General features: G+C 37.0%; 1 protein-coding gene and 1 long non-coding RNA gene across 4 annotated transcripts; one reads left to right on the top strand and one right to left on the bottom strand.

Annotated features, from left to right (window-relative positions):
- Positions 1 to 3,554: 3,554 nt before the first annotated feature.
- Positions 3,555 to 5,420, bottom strand: LOC124172647. The gene is made up of 3 exons (XR_006868233.1): positions 4,965 to 5,420; positions 4,217 to 4,363; positions 3,555 to 3,580 (listed from the first exon to the last, which is right to left on the bottom strand). It is a non-coding gene; the product is annotated as an uncharacterized LOC124172647 (long non-coding RNA).
- A 6,188-nt stretch (positions 5,421 to 11,608) lies between these two features.
- Positions 11,609 to 12,798, top strand: LOC124172646 (THAP domain-containing protein 2-like). 3 transcript variants are annotated; one of them, XM_046552096.1, is made up of 3 exons: positions 11,609 to 11,720; positions 11,964 to 12,115; positions 12,293 to 12,798. In XM_046552096.1, exons 1-3 carry the CDS (start codon positions 11,702 to 11,704, stop codon positions 12,371 to 12,373), a joined length of 252 nt encoding a protein of 83 aa, XP_046408052.1. In that variant the 5' UTR covers positions 11,609 to 11,701; the 3' UTR covers positions 12,374 to 12,798. The 3 variants fall into 3 exon arrangements, 2 of the variants coding, with proteins under 2 accessions (XP_046408052.1, XP_046408051.1); XR_006868232.1 differs by lacking the exon at positions 11,609 to 11,720 and adding an exon at positions 11,731 to 11,835; XM_046552095.1 differs by lacking the exon at positions 11,609 to 11,720 and having other exon boundaries at positions 11,843 to 12,115.
- The last annotated feature ends 1,988 nt before the right edge of the window (positions 12,799 to 14,786 follow it).

Raw genomic sequence — 14,786 nt, 5'->3', positions numbered from 1 at the left:
GTAAGGTTACAGTGGTTAAAAGTGGAATACAAAAAATCAATATCAGTTTAGAAGGTCCCCAACTTTTATTTTCACAAGTTAGGACAATTTTTATTAGGACAAAATTAGGAAAATTTCAACAGCACCTTTCCATATTACAATATGGCACACACAAAAACTGTCCATCTTCTTTGTAGGGCAACAAAACACACTTAGATAAAATCTGGGTGGACTGCAATTTGCATCCAGGTACTAATTTATTTACTACAAATATACCAATGGTACCACTTCTAAGAGGTAATTCAAAGACATCCTCCTTAATTTCAAACATGTCACACTGCAAGGTGTACACCCCTGAGTTATTTGATTCAATTGCCTTCACAATTCCTATTCTCTGGTCTTCGGTAACGAAATTTTTAAGTTTAGTCCATTTTACTTAATTGGATTAATAAGTGCAAGGTTTAGGGATATTAATAGGAAACACAGAAACACTGATTAAGTATAATAGTTGATGTATTTTCCATAAAATAATAATTGTGCAGATGTTATTTAGGTTTACTCATACAAATTCAATGTCATTCTCTTCAGAGAGGACTAAATCACTCTCTTTGTCCATTGAAACACTGTTTTCATTAAAACTTCCACTTATACTAGATATGCCACAATCTGAAAAAAATTTACATATCGACTATCTATATTAATGATGAAAAGTTTCAAATTCCACGAAACTATCTGTTTAAGGTGACATGATTTTAGGAATGCCAGTTTTGTAAGACTTACCAAATGAGGTCAATGCCTTATTTTTGTTAGAAGCACTCGACTTATTTTATTTAACTGCTATCACAAAGACATAGTGAATGATTAACATATATAAGCAATCCCTAGCAACCTAACAACCAAACAAGTTTTGGTTGTTAGGTTGCTAGGGAACCATGTGAACCGTATCCTGCAACGTATGCAATCGTAGTATACATCGTGCTTATTCACGGCCCATATCGAACTTCCATCGGTTAAGTTAGACTCGAAACAGACAGATCTTATAAGTCTAAAATTTTTCATGTGCCCTCCGGGATATATATGTACTAACAAGTCGCATTAAAGAAGCCTCCGCTTCTTGGAACCATTTATGTAAAATACCATGCTGAAAACACCATAAAATTAGCAGAACATTACTTAAAAAAGAGTTATACATAATTTCCAAAAATTAACTTATGCAGAATTCCTTAAATAATTATCAGTTGCCAGCATAAGTTATGGTGACGCCTGCTGGATAAAAACCCGAAAGGTATGCAACCCGCACAACATTCTTATAGAATTCTGAGAAATGCAGAGTTCTTATAAGAATTTCTGTAAGACTTATAGAATCCTATAAGAATTTGTGTAAGACTTATAGAATCCTGTAAGTCTTACAGAATTCTTATAAGAATTTCTGTAAGACTTATAAGAATTTTCCAATAGGGCCTAGCCTTAATTCTTAGCTGCGCCCCTGCCGGCGGCTATATTGTTATTTTGAAATTTAATCCAAGTAGACTGTATATTCTAGTGAAAGAAAAAATTTATACGGCTCCCTTAGAAAGTCAATTATGGAAATTTTTTCATAAAAACTTGGGAAAAACTGCGAAATGTCATTATATTGCAGTAAATTTATCATCCCAGATAGCACAAAGTAAGTGAGTTAACGGTTTCTTATGGTTTTCTTACGGAAAAAATTGATAAGCAGCTTATCGTAAGCTAAGGGACTTATATAAGGCAAGGGTAAGACGTTAGGGGCGTTTAGGTAAGGAATGCCGTCAAATATCCTCAGGCAATGTAAGTCACTTCTGTTGGAGCGCCAAAGGCGGCTGAACAGCGTACTACACATGCTACGCGGCTCATCTTGACATGAATTTAAAGGCTATTGGGGAAATTTAGCGAGTTTTTAGAAGGGCTGAACAACTGATAACAGATTTTCCCGTAAATAGAAAAAAATTAATAACTGCAAGCAACCGGCTAGTGAAGATATAAAGCATAGTACAAGTACTCTATCCATGCGGCGGAAAGAAAAAAAATAACGTCAGGATGGATCCGAACGTGCGACCCTCGGAACCGAAGAATAATTCGCTAACCACTACACCACGGCAATTGTTGAGAGTGGGTGGCGTAGTTACTAATTAAATATCCAATTATGTAAAAAAAAACTTGTTTGGCATGTGCATGAAAAACTGAATTTATTCAAGGTCCATACATTTTAACCCAGATAACACAAAACATGTAATACACCTGTAATACAGCTGTATTACATGCATTATACATTGTGTATAGCTGATGTATACATCTGTAATACAGCTGTATTACACGTGTAAAAGTAGCTCAAAAGTCCTGCCATACAGCTGTAATACATATGTATTACAGCTGTATTTTTCTGGAAAATACAGCTGTAATACACGTGTATTACAGCTGTATATGTACATATACAGCTAATATACATGTGTATTACAGCTGTATATGTACATATACACATGTATTACAGCTGTATATGTACATATACACGTGTATTACAGCTGTACATGTACATATACACATGTATGTAGCTGTATATCCGATGTATGGATACATCTAAATTATGTTTCTTGCTCAATAGTATTCATTAGCTGACCTCATTATCTTAAACATGCTGATTCCTCTAATATTAGCTGCTCTGGGAATTAATAGAAGAATTTTCTCTGACTTATAAATGCAGTCAATGGAAAAATTACTAATCTGACTAAACCTTACTTATGCTCTGTATTTCTAATTTCACTTGATCACACATCATCTTACCATAGCTACTCTAAGTAGCAGCTGTACTAGTTCAAATGCAGAGGCCCTCAATCTTCCTTGATAAAACGTGATGGCCCTCAAAACCTGAAGATCGAACATCATTGAGAATATAAAATGGACAGCCAGCAACAAATTTTACAGAGTAGTAAAAAAGGAGGACCATATAAGATACCAGAGAGGAATAAAATGGATTGGAAAAACCCTGAGTGCATGAATAGCAAGATTGAAGGGAAAATGGAACAGTTCTCAATGGAAAACATTTTATGAAGTTCACAGATAAAAGAAAGGGAAGTACATAGGATGAGTTATCAAGCAGTGAGGACTAGCACAGGGAAGAGTGGAGGTTAGGACAATGAAGTAATCAATCCTAGCAATTCCTGACCAATGACAAAGTGAATGTCGTGCTGGGAATCCTGAATTCCATGAGAAAGGAATGCATCCAATAACCATTTGTAATGCAAATTAAGAATATAGTGAAGACAAATTCCTTCATTTAAAATTATCATTTAATGCACAATATGTACATCATTAAATATAACAGGAACTATACAAATTCTTTCATATAAAATTATCATTTAATGTACAATGTACACATTATTAAATATCACACAAATTGTGCATATTCTGTCATTCGAAAAATTTCAATTAATTTAAAGTTCATTATATACTGAAGTAGGTACATCATAAGAGTCTTGGCTTCCGGGCATTCCTCCGCATTGAGTTGTCCATAGGTGACGACAGTTTCTCCAGCCATCCTGCTGGCATCTTCAGGTCAGAAGTAGCAATGCATAAAATTGGGAACCTGCATTCGCAGCAACAACATGCAAGTGATCATGCAAATCAAATTTATTGATGCATACCAATGGTAAACATAACTAATCACTAGAATATAGGATCAATGCAAAATGAAATGGCAGAAAATCCCCCTACAAGGAAGGATAAACACCATAAATGGATTTAGGAGTACAATATCCAAGGTTTATCACAGCATGTCGCTAAGAAATGCCTTAAGAAGTTTTAATTGCACATGAAATCTCCAAAATATCATTAAAACCATAATATTTTCACACAACACCACATCAGGTCTTGAATAAGTTATATCTAACCATTAACAATAAGCTTCCACTCTTCACAATCACTATTTACATGGCATTTATAAAAGCACACTTAAACACATAGGCTTAGTAAAAGGAAATCTATAAGTAAAACAATAAGTCCTAGAAAAATATACACTGACAATAATGTTTTGAAATATAATGATGTACGAAGAAATAATGAAAAACTCCTAGTTTTCCAAAGCCATATTTTTATAATGACTCTGCCTTTTTAGGCATGAATGGCACCGTCCTCTTTGATAATCACTGAAACCATTTTTAAAAAACCTAATTAACTGTAAAATTTCAAATCTTACAATTAGTTACTATGCTCGAATACGTACCACAAGTAATTATTCGGCCAAAGATGTTGACATTTCAAGTACACAGGAGCAGACAGCAGCATCAGCCCTGGGCCACGACAAAATTCCGGTGTTGATGTATTTTTCCGTTTTAACCAGCCGAAGGAATGTAATCCTATTAATACAAAACTGGAATTAAAAAATTCGGAATGAATCAAGGAAAATATTCGTCGTAAAAGCGACTCGTCGAGATTTTCTTTGCATCTTAAAATTTAGCATTCATACTACTTCGAAATATGATAGTCAATCTTCTCATGAACAACACACAAATAAAGCAATGAAAAGCGAAGTTTCATCCATTAATATGTATCGGGATATGCATATTCTAGTCAAAAAACGTAATTGCCTTTATTTGTTGTAAATGACCGAAAGATTACTTCATACCGGCATTGACACAAACAAATATTTTTATTGAATACAAAAGTAGCATCATTAAAAAGTTATTGTTACCCTTTCTGGTACTTAGTAAACACTACGACAATCATCTCAGCAACCTAGACTAAATATTGTATTTTAATCACAAAATTTCACACATTCTATTGATGAATAGAAAACAAAGAAGCATTAAAGCACTCGTCAAGAGCCTTGCCGGATTATCTGCACCGGAATACATTTTTCAAAATTACTACTTGTGCACAGTTCAAACCAAATGATTGAAATACGTGGATCAACACTATTAAAAATTTAAGGTAATTGTATTCAAGGTACCATTATGTGTAGAAAAACTTACCTCACGCAAGCGGGAAGACGTTGTCGGGTGCCACTTGTCCCTGCGGCATATTTGAAGCCATTTCGCTCTTCTCTCAGTATTTTGAGGGAAACTAAAATTTTTAAACACGTCCTTGGTGCTAATGGAGCAATTAGGAGCCGAGCTACAACATATTGTGCCGTATTTCTTCTACAATTAACGGAAAATCTTGCCGAGCAACAGCCGGCCACATTAACTTTCACAACGTAAACAACGAGTGCGGAGAAAAAAAAGAGGACTAATAATATGGCGATTGAGCGCAGGAGGCCATGGCGCAGGATAGTACGTTAAGCATATTAATTAACAACAAAACATTACCATCAGCGTTCATATTTATATATGGGTTCCAAAAAGGGTACCGGCATTATAAATACAATTATAGATCGAAAATAAATCCTATTATGAAATGATTATTACCTGAATATTTGTTCAAGAATATTAGAGGCGATGATGACTTCATACTCGTGTAATTCAGCTGTATTTGTACATATGTAAAAATACACATGTAATACAACTGTAATACAGCTGTATAAATACATATGTATAATTGGTGTATACGTACAGCTGTATTACATATGTACATTATTTCCACATGTAGAAATACACGAAAAATACATGTGTAATACAGCTGTATAGATACATATGTATAACTGGTGTATTCTTACAGCTGTATTACATGTGTATCATTTCCACATGTAAAAATACGCGAGTAATACATGTGTAATACAGCTGTATAGATACATATGTATAACTGGTGTATTCTTACAGCTGTATTACAGAAGTGTGTGTTATCTGGGAACATTTATGAATTTTAAATTATGGTTTGATAACCCGACGACTACAATACGTATTTTAGATGTTCCTTCCGGCATTTTTATATTATTCTACGTTGGTATTCTTGTGAAATTGTGTTTTTCTTACGACCTTCGTTAAGCTATCAGTTCATAAATGTGAATGATTTTCAAATTATGGCGGTATGATGTTATTTCTCCTCATAATATAGAAGCGCCAATAATAAAAACATTGTTTTAATGCATAAAGGCCTTAATTAACACTCTGTAACGATGGGATAATAACAGCATCTACGGAAGTGCTGAAAGTTCGGCATCCATTTTGCCATTACTCTGGATGTTTGTCGCCCTGGCCGTAAGAAACCCATAACAAGCTTACTTGAGAAGCGACTTCCTTATTTCTTCCTTTCACCTTATCTCAATGACTTATAATGTGCTAGCTGGGATTACGTGTAGGAATACCACTAATTTACAAAGTCACGTGAATCTGACGCATTACGATATGATGAGAGATGAGGTAAAGCTTACCATTTGTTTGGCATTAACTTCATTTGATATATCAACTTGGAATATAATTGGATACATCACATAGTCGGTAGCACTGACTGTCAAAGCAATCGATTATGCCATCCCTATTTTTTAATGAATAGATGCTACCGATCCGATAAGCATTTGATACAATAAATCGATTACAATGGAATTTCGCCCATCTGTACGTTGAAGATCTTGTCGGAATTTTGTTTGCAGCGCTCATGTCGGAAATTGAGGAAATGGTATGATGTCCCAACGGTGGCCCAATGATAATCCATTTCGTAGGGCCATCGTTGGGGATTTCCTTTGGGCCAATAGCATAAACCGTTTCGTTGGGCCAACGAACAATATCTGCGTTGGGCCAACAGCGGAATTTGGTAGGCATATCCACCCACAATGAGCCAACCGTGACTACGGTTCCCCAACCGAGGCCCAACGGTCAATGTTACTTGGGAAGCACTTCGAACGGCTGCTCATACGGCTTCTTGGGAAACAGGATGTTTTTTAAGAGCGTGTAGGTGGACGCTCCACAAAAAGTTATAAATAACGGCACTTGCACGCTTGACTGTGATATGCCATTGAGCAAGAAAAATTGCTCAAAACGTTCTGCGTACGAAGAGAAGTCCTCCTTTTCCGGATCAAACGGGTCCATGCGCCCAATAAGCGAATTAGTCACCAACGGCGTCGCCATTTCATAAAAATCACAATTTATAAACTTATCCCAACCGTCGTCGCCAACTGTCGTGTTTGTTACACCCAACGTTGGAGGATTGAAAACACACGCGGTACTTTACACAGATTTATTTAACACAATCCAACGATACAACCGCGGCCATACGGCCGTACACCTTGCACCGGATATCCGGGAACCCACACAATGCCACCTTGTCCCCTACCATAGATCTTTCATATAGGTAGATGGCGCATGACGTCACGCAAGCGTGGTCAACATAAGCGTGGTCGTGTATCACGTGACTCGGGTCAGCGTTATGGTGAATACGCGTAGTGCCTTCGGTTGCGATGAGAGATTCCTGAAAGGAATTTGTGTTTCTTTTCACTGCAAAGTTTGTCCCTGTTAAAATTAAAGCCGTGTTAGCCATGGATATATTTATTACTGAGTAAAGATACGTGTAATGCAATGCATGCGCTATTTAATAAGAAAATAAAAGCATTTACTGTCTGTAAAAAAAAGCAAGATACTCGAGTTTGAGGAGCTCTAGCGTCTAAACGAAGCAATCGATTTCAATGCAATAAAAAGCATACGAAAGCAAATTTAGTTCTACGTTATATTATGTACTTTAAAAATTCTTCGGCTAAGTAGTATTTCCTGTACTTAATTTTTTCTCAAAAAAGTACCCGTTTTTTGCGCGTAAAATCAAGTTGCCCAACTTTGAGCGCTTGGCATTCCCGTAGTTTTCGTTCCTATAACTTGCAATTTTGATATAAAGAAGCAACATCTATTACTAGCAGTTTGCCGAAAACAAATTGTTTATACCACAAAAATTAACGGAGTTGTTGTAAACAACGCAAACCTCTGCTAACTTCGAAACCAGTGAGTCAATTGAAAATTGATTGGTACTGTTGTCTTCCGTAGAATGTTAGTAATGTATATACGTAGATAATACACGTTAAATGTCAGCAGTATATTCAATATCTTTTTATTTTTGTTTTTAGCTCTTGTTGTCGTCTTCTCCCTGCCTGACGAGGATGCCCTAAACAAAGCACCAGAAAAGAGAAAGTCTATCGAAGTCATACGCGCGTACGCGCATAGAAACGTCTAGATAAATAATAAGTGATATTGAAGTTATTATTGATATTTAATATACATTTCATATGTGCTTGCATTACTAACATTCTACGAAAGACAACAGTACCAATCAATTTTCAATTGACTCACTGGTTTCGAAGTTTGCAGAGGTTTGCGTTGTTTACAACAACTCCGTTAATTTTTGTGGTATGAACAATTTGTTTTCGGCAAACTGCTAGCAATAGATGTGGCTTCTTTATATCAAAATTTCAAGTTGTAGGAACGAAAACTACGGGAATGCCAAGCGCTCAAAGTTGGGCAACTTGATTTTACGCGCAAAAAACGGGTACTTTTTTGAGAAAAAATTAAGTACAGGAAATACTACTTAGCCGAAGAATATTTAAAGTACATAATATAACGTAGAACTAAATTCTCTTTCGTATGCTTTTTATTGTATTGAAATCGATTGCTTCGTTTAGACGCTAGAGCTCTTCAAACTCGAGTATTTTGCTTTTTTTTACAGACAGTAGGGTAGCTCAGGCATCCGGCAAGTTACGGAACAAGTATATTTTCCTTGTATTGACGATGGAAGTATTCACAGCTACTACTTCCCTATTTCTACATTTAAGGGACCATATTCTGGAGCAAGATTTTGAATAAAATCAAACAAATAACTTAGCTCGTGAAATAATATTCGAACAACTAATTAATCAATCAAGATTGAGAGCAAGTAAGATTTATTTTCAATCTATTTCCAACTCACTCGGCTACCTGAACAAAATGTATTTCACGGAATCAGTATGGCTTCCAATTCCATGCGTGTAACTGTAAAGACTATTTTTAGGCTACATTATTATACCTATTATTACATTATGCCTATTTGAGTGTGAGCTGAGGCTGGGCCCTCAATCTGTTCTTCAGGTTTCTCTTGTTTTCTATTGCCTTATGCCAACTGGATCTCGTTTAGACTGTATGGTTTATAATTAATATTATGTTATTTCTAAACCCTTTTTTTCTTGTAGATTCTGTTTGATGGATGCTCTCTATCCTCATTTTGGAATTCTATGAAATTGATACATGGGGGAACACGGGGCGGAACGAGGTAAGCGGTTTTTTTTAACGCGAAAAAAGGTGCTGCGCAAGCGGGAATAACTATATCTAGCCCAGATTGGTGTTGCTTATATTTTAAAAACAACAATTTTGACTAGTTATATTTACTCCTGCTTTATTTCGCAATTAAAAATCGCTTACCCCGTTCCGCCCCGCCACCCTGTTGCGCACCGGGTTCCCCTATGTTCTACCAAATATGTGGACATACACACTGTGGTCATTTAAAATGTAAAATTTATAGTCTTCTTTGATGGAGTGAAAATTGAGCTTCACTTTTGTATTCAAACCTTGTTTTCCATTGTCGGCAAAACATCTTTATTATCTGCGATGTTTTCATCACACCTCCAGCGGACGTATATTGTTAAAGGTTTCTTTAATAAACAAGGTTTTATTACTAGTACATGTTGAAGGATATTTAATCATTTTATGCGAACTGAATTACGTACGAGAGATGTTCACGTATAAAATTTCTTAAAATCAATGCTGGCTGCAACACTGCGACTATTGTGGGTACTTTTGTTAATTAACATTCTGAGGAATCTTAAATTATATTTTCATCAATTTGCCCCGAGCAACGAGAGATAATTACCAGATAGGAGGAATAATCAGCTGGTTAAAGCTCTAATGTTCTTCTCTGGCTTTGAAAGTCATGCAACATTGGAAGTGTCTTTCCTTTAACGATGACGTTCTATTAATGGCGTATTATTGAAAAAAAGATAGTACCTATCATTTGTGAAAGATTACTTATTAATGTACTGGATTGGTGGTTGAAATTCATAGCCTATGGTTGTGTATACATTTTTCTCAAACCATGTAATCTACCTTTGTGTTATTGCTAACTTTATTTACGAAAAAAACGGAGCCTTTGGATGCAGGTGTTCCTCTGTAAAGGACACAAACGAAACCAAACATGTGTTCCTGAAGGCTGCTTCAGTTGCGCATAATTGGGGAAACTAATTCAGTTTTACTATAGTTCTTCCTAAAACTGAATTAAAATGAACTCTATTTTGCTATAAGGTTCACATATAATACAGCAAAACGTAAATAAAAATAAATATCAAAATAGACACGTACTTCTTTAGTGCTGTAAGTAAAAGTAACATGTTTTTTACCCGAGCGGGAACGATATTCACAACAGAGAATTCAAACGCCGCCATTAATTTTGACCCGAACCACGTGACTCCGAGAACGAAAGGGGGGCGGTATGTTGGCTACGCGCTCCGGCCGTAAGGGGCTAGGGGAAAGCGCCATCTACTGTATAAAAGATCTATGTCCCCTACACTTAAAATTACCAAAAACAAGTGACACACAAAAATCATACATCACAAGGTTAAATTACCTAAATTTTCAATAATGAAGGATGCTTCATTTTTCACTTATAACCATCAAATTGGGGCCCTGTCCCCCTGAAATTTCTTTCTCTTCAGACCACATTCTTTGAACTGTATGAGACTGTTTTAGCAGTAACTGGAATAGCCAAGCAGAGAGAAGAGGGAAGGATTCGAGGAAGATGCAGCTCGCTAGGTGATAAAACAATCCCTCCTATCCATGCTTCTTTTGTCCCAACAGCTCTCTCCCACACACAGCCCGATCTGACTTCATCTCCCGTCGGACTGAGGTGTCGACTGTCCTGAGTGTCCCCCCGTTAAACAGTTTTTGGAGGGAAAGAGGGGAAGGAGAGGACCCAAGGTCAGCTAACCCATGCGGGAGTACGTCACTGCCCTCTCTTGACAGCAATTCACAACAACACATGTATATCTTTTTCCCCATAAGGGCTGGCCCTCTCTTCTACTCTCTGGCCGTATTTATGATGCATTTATTAAGTTTTTTTATATGCGTTACGATAAAGTTTATACCATACACGCATAGAGGCAGCAATATATAATGCTTTATGTGTAGGAAAAGTGTTTTTGGTGGTAATAGATGTTGCTGTATAGCATTAATATTACTTACGTTGAGACGTATTTCTTGAGAAATTTGCTATCTATTAAGAAGGCATAGCACCAGTTGGAGGCAGCGATCCGATGAATGAAATTTACTTATTTTTGCAAATCCCCATTTCCGCGGAGTATGGGGTGACACTTGGCTCAACTTTAAGTCAACTTTAAAGTTAATTTTTTATCGAGGACCGGATTCAAAGTAGATTCTACATCTACATACTACCCCGCAAGCCACCTAAATTGGCTTGAGGACGGGGAAGTTAGGACACCAGCCATCCATGTATGAAAAGCAAGTGCTCAAACAAAATTATGCCCTGCATTCACTGTAGTCTTTTATTCTCCATGGTTCGGGGGAAAAATGAATTCCCAAATCCATCTTTGTCAAAATATCTCTTTTAATTTATCGCTTGCAGGACCTGGAAATATAGTGGGGCTCTAAGATGATGTGCTCAGTGGTGCTCCTGAAGATGTCTATTGTCAATTGTTTGAGTAATCTAAGCCACACCAGTGCAACTTCCTATGCCCGCCGTACAATTTTGGTGGCAGGTTTTTGAGGCTGCGGAATTTTAACGAACTACGAGCGCTACTTGTCGTCTACCCATGCTTTGTATGTGGCTCGGTAAGTTCACGTGCGTTTAAGCGAGTTATTTGCACTTGAAAAATATTTAATTGAGTTCTTCAGCGTTTTTTTGTAATTCTAAACGCTAAAGTAATTCACTGTGTGGATTTCACGGGTGAGGGAGGAGCTAGTTCGCTTAATTTTCGGCGATATTTGAAATGCCACGAAGCTGTGTCGCACCAGGGTGTACTGAGGGGTATGGCTCTAAAAAGTCTACCTTCTCATTTTTCTCTGCTCCCAAAGATCCTGTTAAGAGGAGTAAATGGCAAGCTGCAATACCAAGGGTAAACTTTGAGTTGAAGGCAGGGCAGGTACTGTGTGAAAGGCATTTCATGCCCCACGACATCGTCAGGAAGAAGCAGTTGAAAGATGGCAATGGCAAAGTCGTCAAGGAGGTAAGTAAAGGCCCAGCTTAAATAAAATAATTTCATTAGTATCAACGAATACATTTAATGGGTTATTTCGCGATTTCATTATAAGTGGAATTTAGATGTTCTAAATTGACTGATGACGCTATTCCTGTGCTATTTCCGGGTTGTCCACTCAACTCTGCTCTCGTGCTTATGTTCCAGCCCCTGTTGGACTCATACACTCAGCCAGTAGCGGTCTTTGCATCAAGGGGCTCAGTCAAGGGAGAAACCCGTAACATGTAATTTTATTGCCTTGTGATTGACTGATGTTTGAATGTTCCCTATTTACAGATTCATCTGTTTATCAGCAATATCTGTTAAGAAAATGACTTCAGTATGTTTTCGGTGCCAAAGTGGTGTTATATTAAGACGGTTCATCTGTGGAGAAAATTATTGGATATAAGTTTTCGTGTGGCAGTGATGTTCTTTGATAGGTGCCAGTAATGACTCAGATTGGAAGATTTTTATGTCGTGAATTGGAAACTTAGCCACAATGAATGTGCAGATAAACTTTTAAGGGACGAGGTCATCGCAATACATACATACTTAACCCTTTTATGGAGTTTACCACTTCCCAGTATTGAGAAGGTCACATTGTTCTTTTTATTTGTTCAATCTATATCTACACATGTTTCAAAGGTATCTCCAAACCTGAATAAATTACTTAAATGCAGAGGGTATTTACTTCTTTTCATTTTGAACCAAACCTTTAATAAGATAGATATAATGAATTTATTTTTAGTATAACTCTCTTCCATTACCTAATTGAGAAATTTGTACTATTCCTCTGTTGTGACAAATATTTAGGTAATGTATCGCGTCATTTACGTAAACATCACCTTACCGTGATGAGAATCCGTTCGCTAATGTCGTAGATAATCTCCAGTATTTATTCCATTGCTTCAAGGCGTACTTTGCAGTTACAAGTTCGTAGCCTAAGGGAGAGACATACCGGCATATAATTCGCAATATTAATGTACAGGAGTGTTAGAATCCCTGCGTAAGCTCATACAGTTTACAATAAAGAATGGTTATTTAATTTAATATAATAAGATTTGGCTTTATATCTCTGGAATCCAACATATTCTCCACAAATCTTTCCTTAATTTACACGGGTTTCAATGCCCTAACGACGTCTGCCAGGGTTAAGGACAGGTGCTGCCATTAGTTCCGACTTTCACCGCGGCCTCAAAAACATGCCACTTTTTTCTCGGGAGTAACAGCGGCTTGATCTAAGCCTAGAGTTCAGCCTCCGAGTCTCTAGCTGCTCCCAGTCTAATTCGCTTAACATCTGGGTAATGTTATCTGTAAGCCCGTAACAGTTTTTGACGAAACACAGAGCCTTCCTTTGTATGTTGTTTAGTTCGCGGGTTATGTCTTTCTGCACCGGATCCCATGCGCTGGCTGCATATTGAAGGTGTGGTTGAACAATTGCGAAATAGCACTTCTCTTTTACTTTCTCATCTGAAAATCTTCCCACAATACGACTGACGAATCCTAACTTCTTCTGGGCTATTTGTAATATTCCTAATAATGTTCCCCATGAGAGTTTCGAAATTATCGTAACTCCCAGGTACTTCACTTTGTTTGATGCCTTCATGTGAATTCCATTCACAGCGTAAACATGGTTAAAATTGGGTGAATTCCGCAAGAAATGTACCGCCGTGCATTTGCTGTGATTAGGGCCTGACTTTGGTTCTTCCTGGCTACAGCCAATACAATTTGTCGAAAAGATTGGCAAACGGTGACTGAATTCGTATTCTCCTTTTCATTCGCAAGCTATTTCACCAGAAAAGCTATTTCCTATTCCTATTAGAAATTTTTTATCCCCATTGGTTTAATTGTTATTCAAATGCTTGGTATACAACCTGTGTGTTGTTTCACTCGTCTTGTCCTCCGTAGTTCAATAGATGGGATTAAAAGTTAGCTTGGAAATGAACCACGAAGCTTTTGTCTGGTAAGCGTATTGTTATCGTGGGAGTGCTGCTAGTCTGATCATGTAAATGTGTTGGGTTGCCTGAGAAAACTTGTTGTTTCAGTTCTTATATGCTCGTGAACGCTTCATTGGAAATAATAAGAAAGAGACTGGCCGGAGTATTGTCATACAAGAATGTGTCCTCTAGTAAATGAATTTGTGGTGTAGTAGATAGCGCGGCTATTTACCAATCTCAATGTTATGAGGTCGATTCGTACCCTAGTAACTTTTCTCTTTCCATGACATGAAAATGGATCGCATACTACTATTGTTTTCATCTTCAGAGGCATGTCACTTGAAGTTGTCAAAATATTTTCTATGCAAAGGAAAATCTATCAGGAGTTGTTCAGCTATTATGAAGACTCACTTAAGGTCAATATTTGACTTCTTATTTATGTCCGGCAGAGCTCTAGACAGCATAGTATGTGTAGTAAGCTGTTATGCAACCTTTGGTGTTTATCCAAAATCAGAAAATTATGTTTTTGTGAGAATATTTGACTATTCCTCAACTATTTTTCCTTAAAATCTTATCCTTGCCTTACGTAAGTGCCTTAGCGTACAAAATCCGGAGGTACTTTGTTATCCTTGATACTTTTTGGATTTGTCGATTGTCATTTCAACTGACTTCTTCTTTGAGGAGTGATTAGTAAGTTATATTGAATAATTTTAAACACATTGAAG

The sequence above is a fragment of the Ischnura elegans genome (assembly GCF_921293095.1).
Source record: "Ischnura elegans chromosome 13 unlocalized genomic scaffold, ioIscEleg1.1 SUPER_13_unloc_2, whole genome shotgun sequence".
Classification (NCBI taxonomy): Eukaryota; Metazoa; Arthropoda; class Insecta; order Odonata; family Coenagrionidae; genus Ischnura; species Ischnura elegans.
The sequence above is the reverse complement of the archived record's forward strand: the minus strand, read 5'-3'. Positions and strand labels throughout refer to the sequence as shown.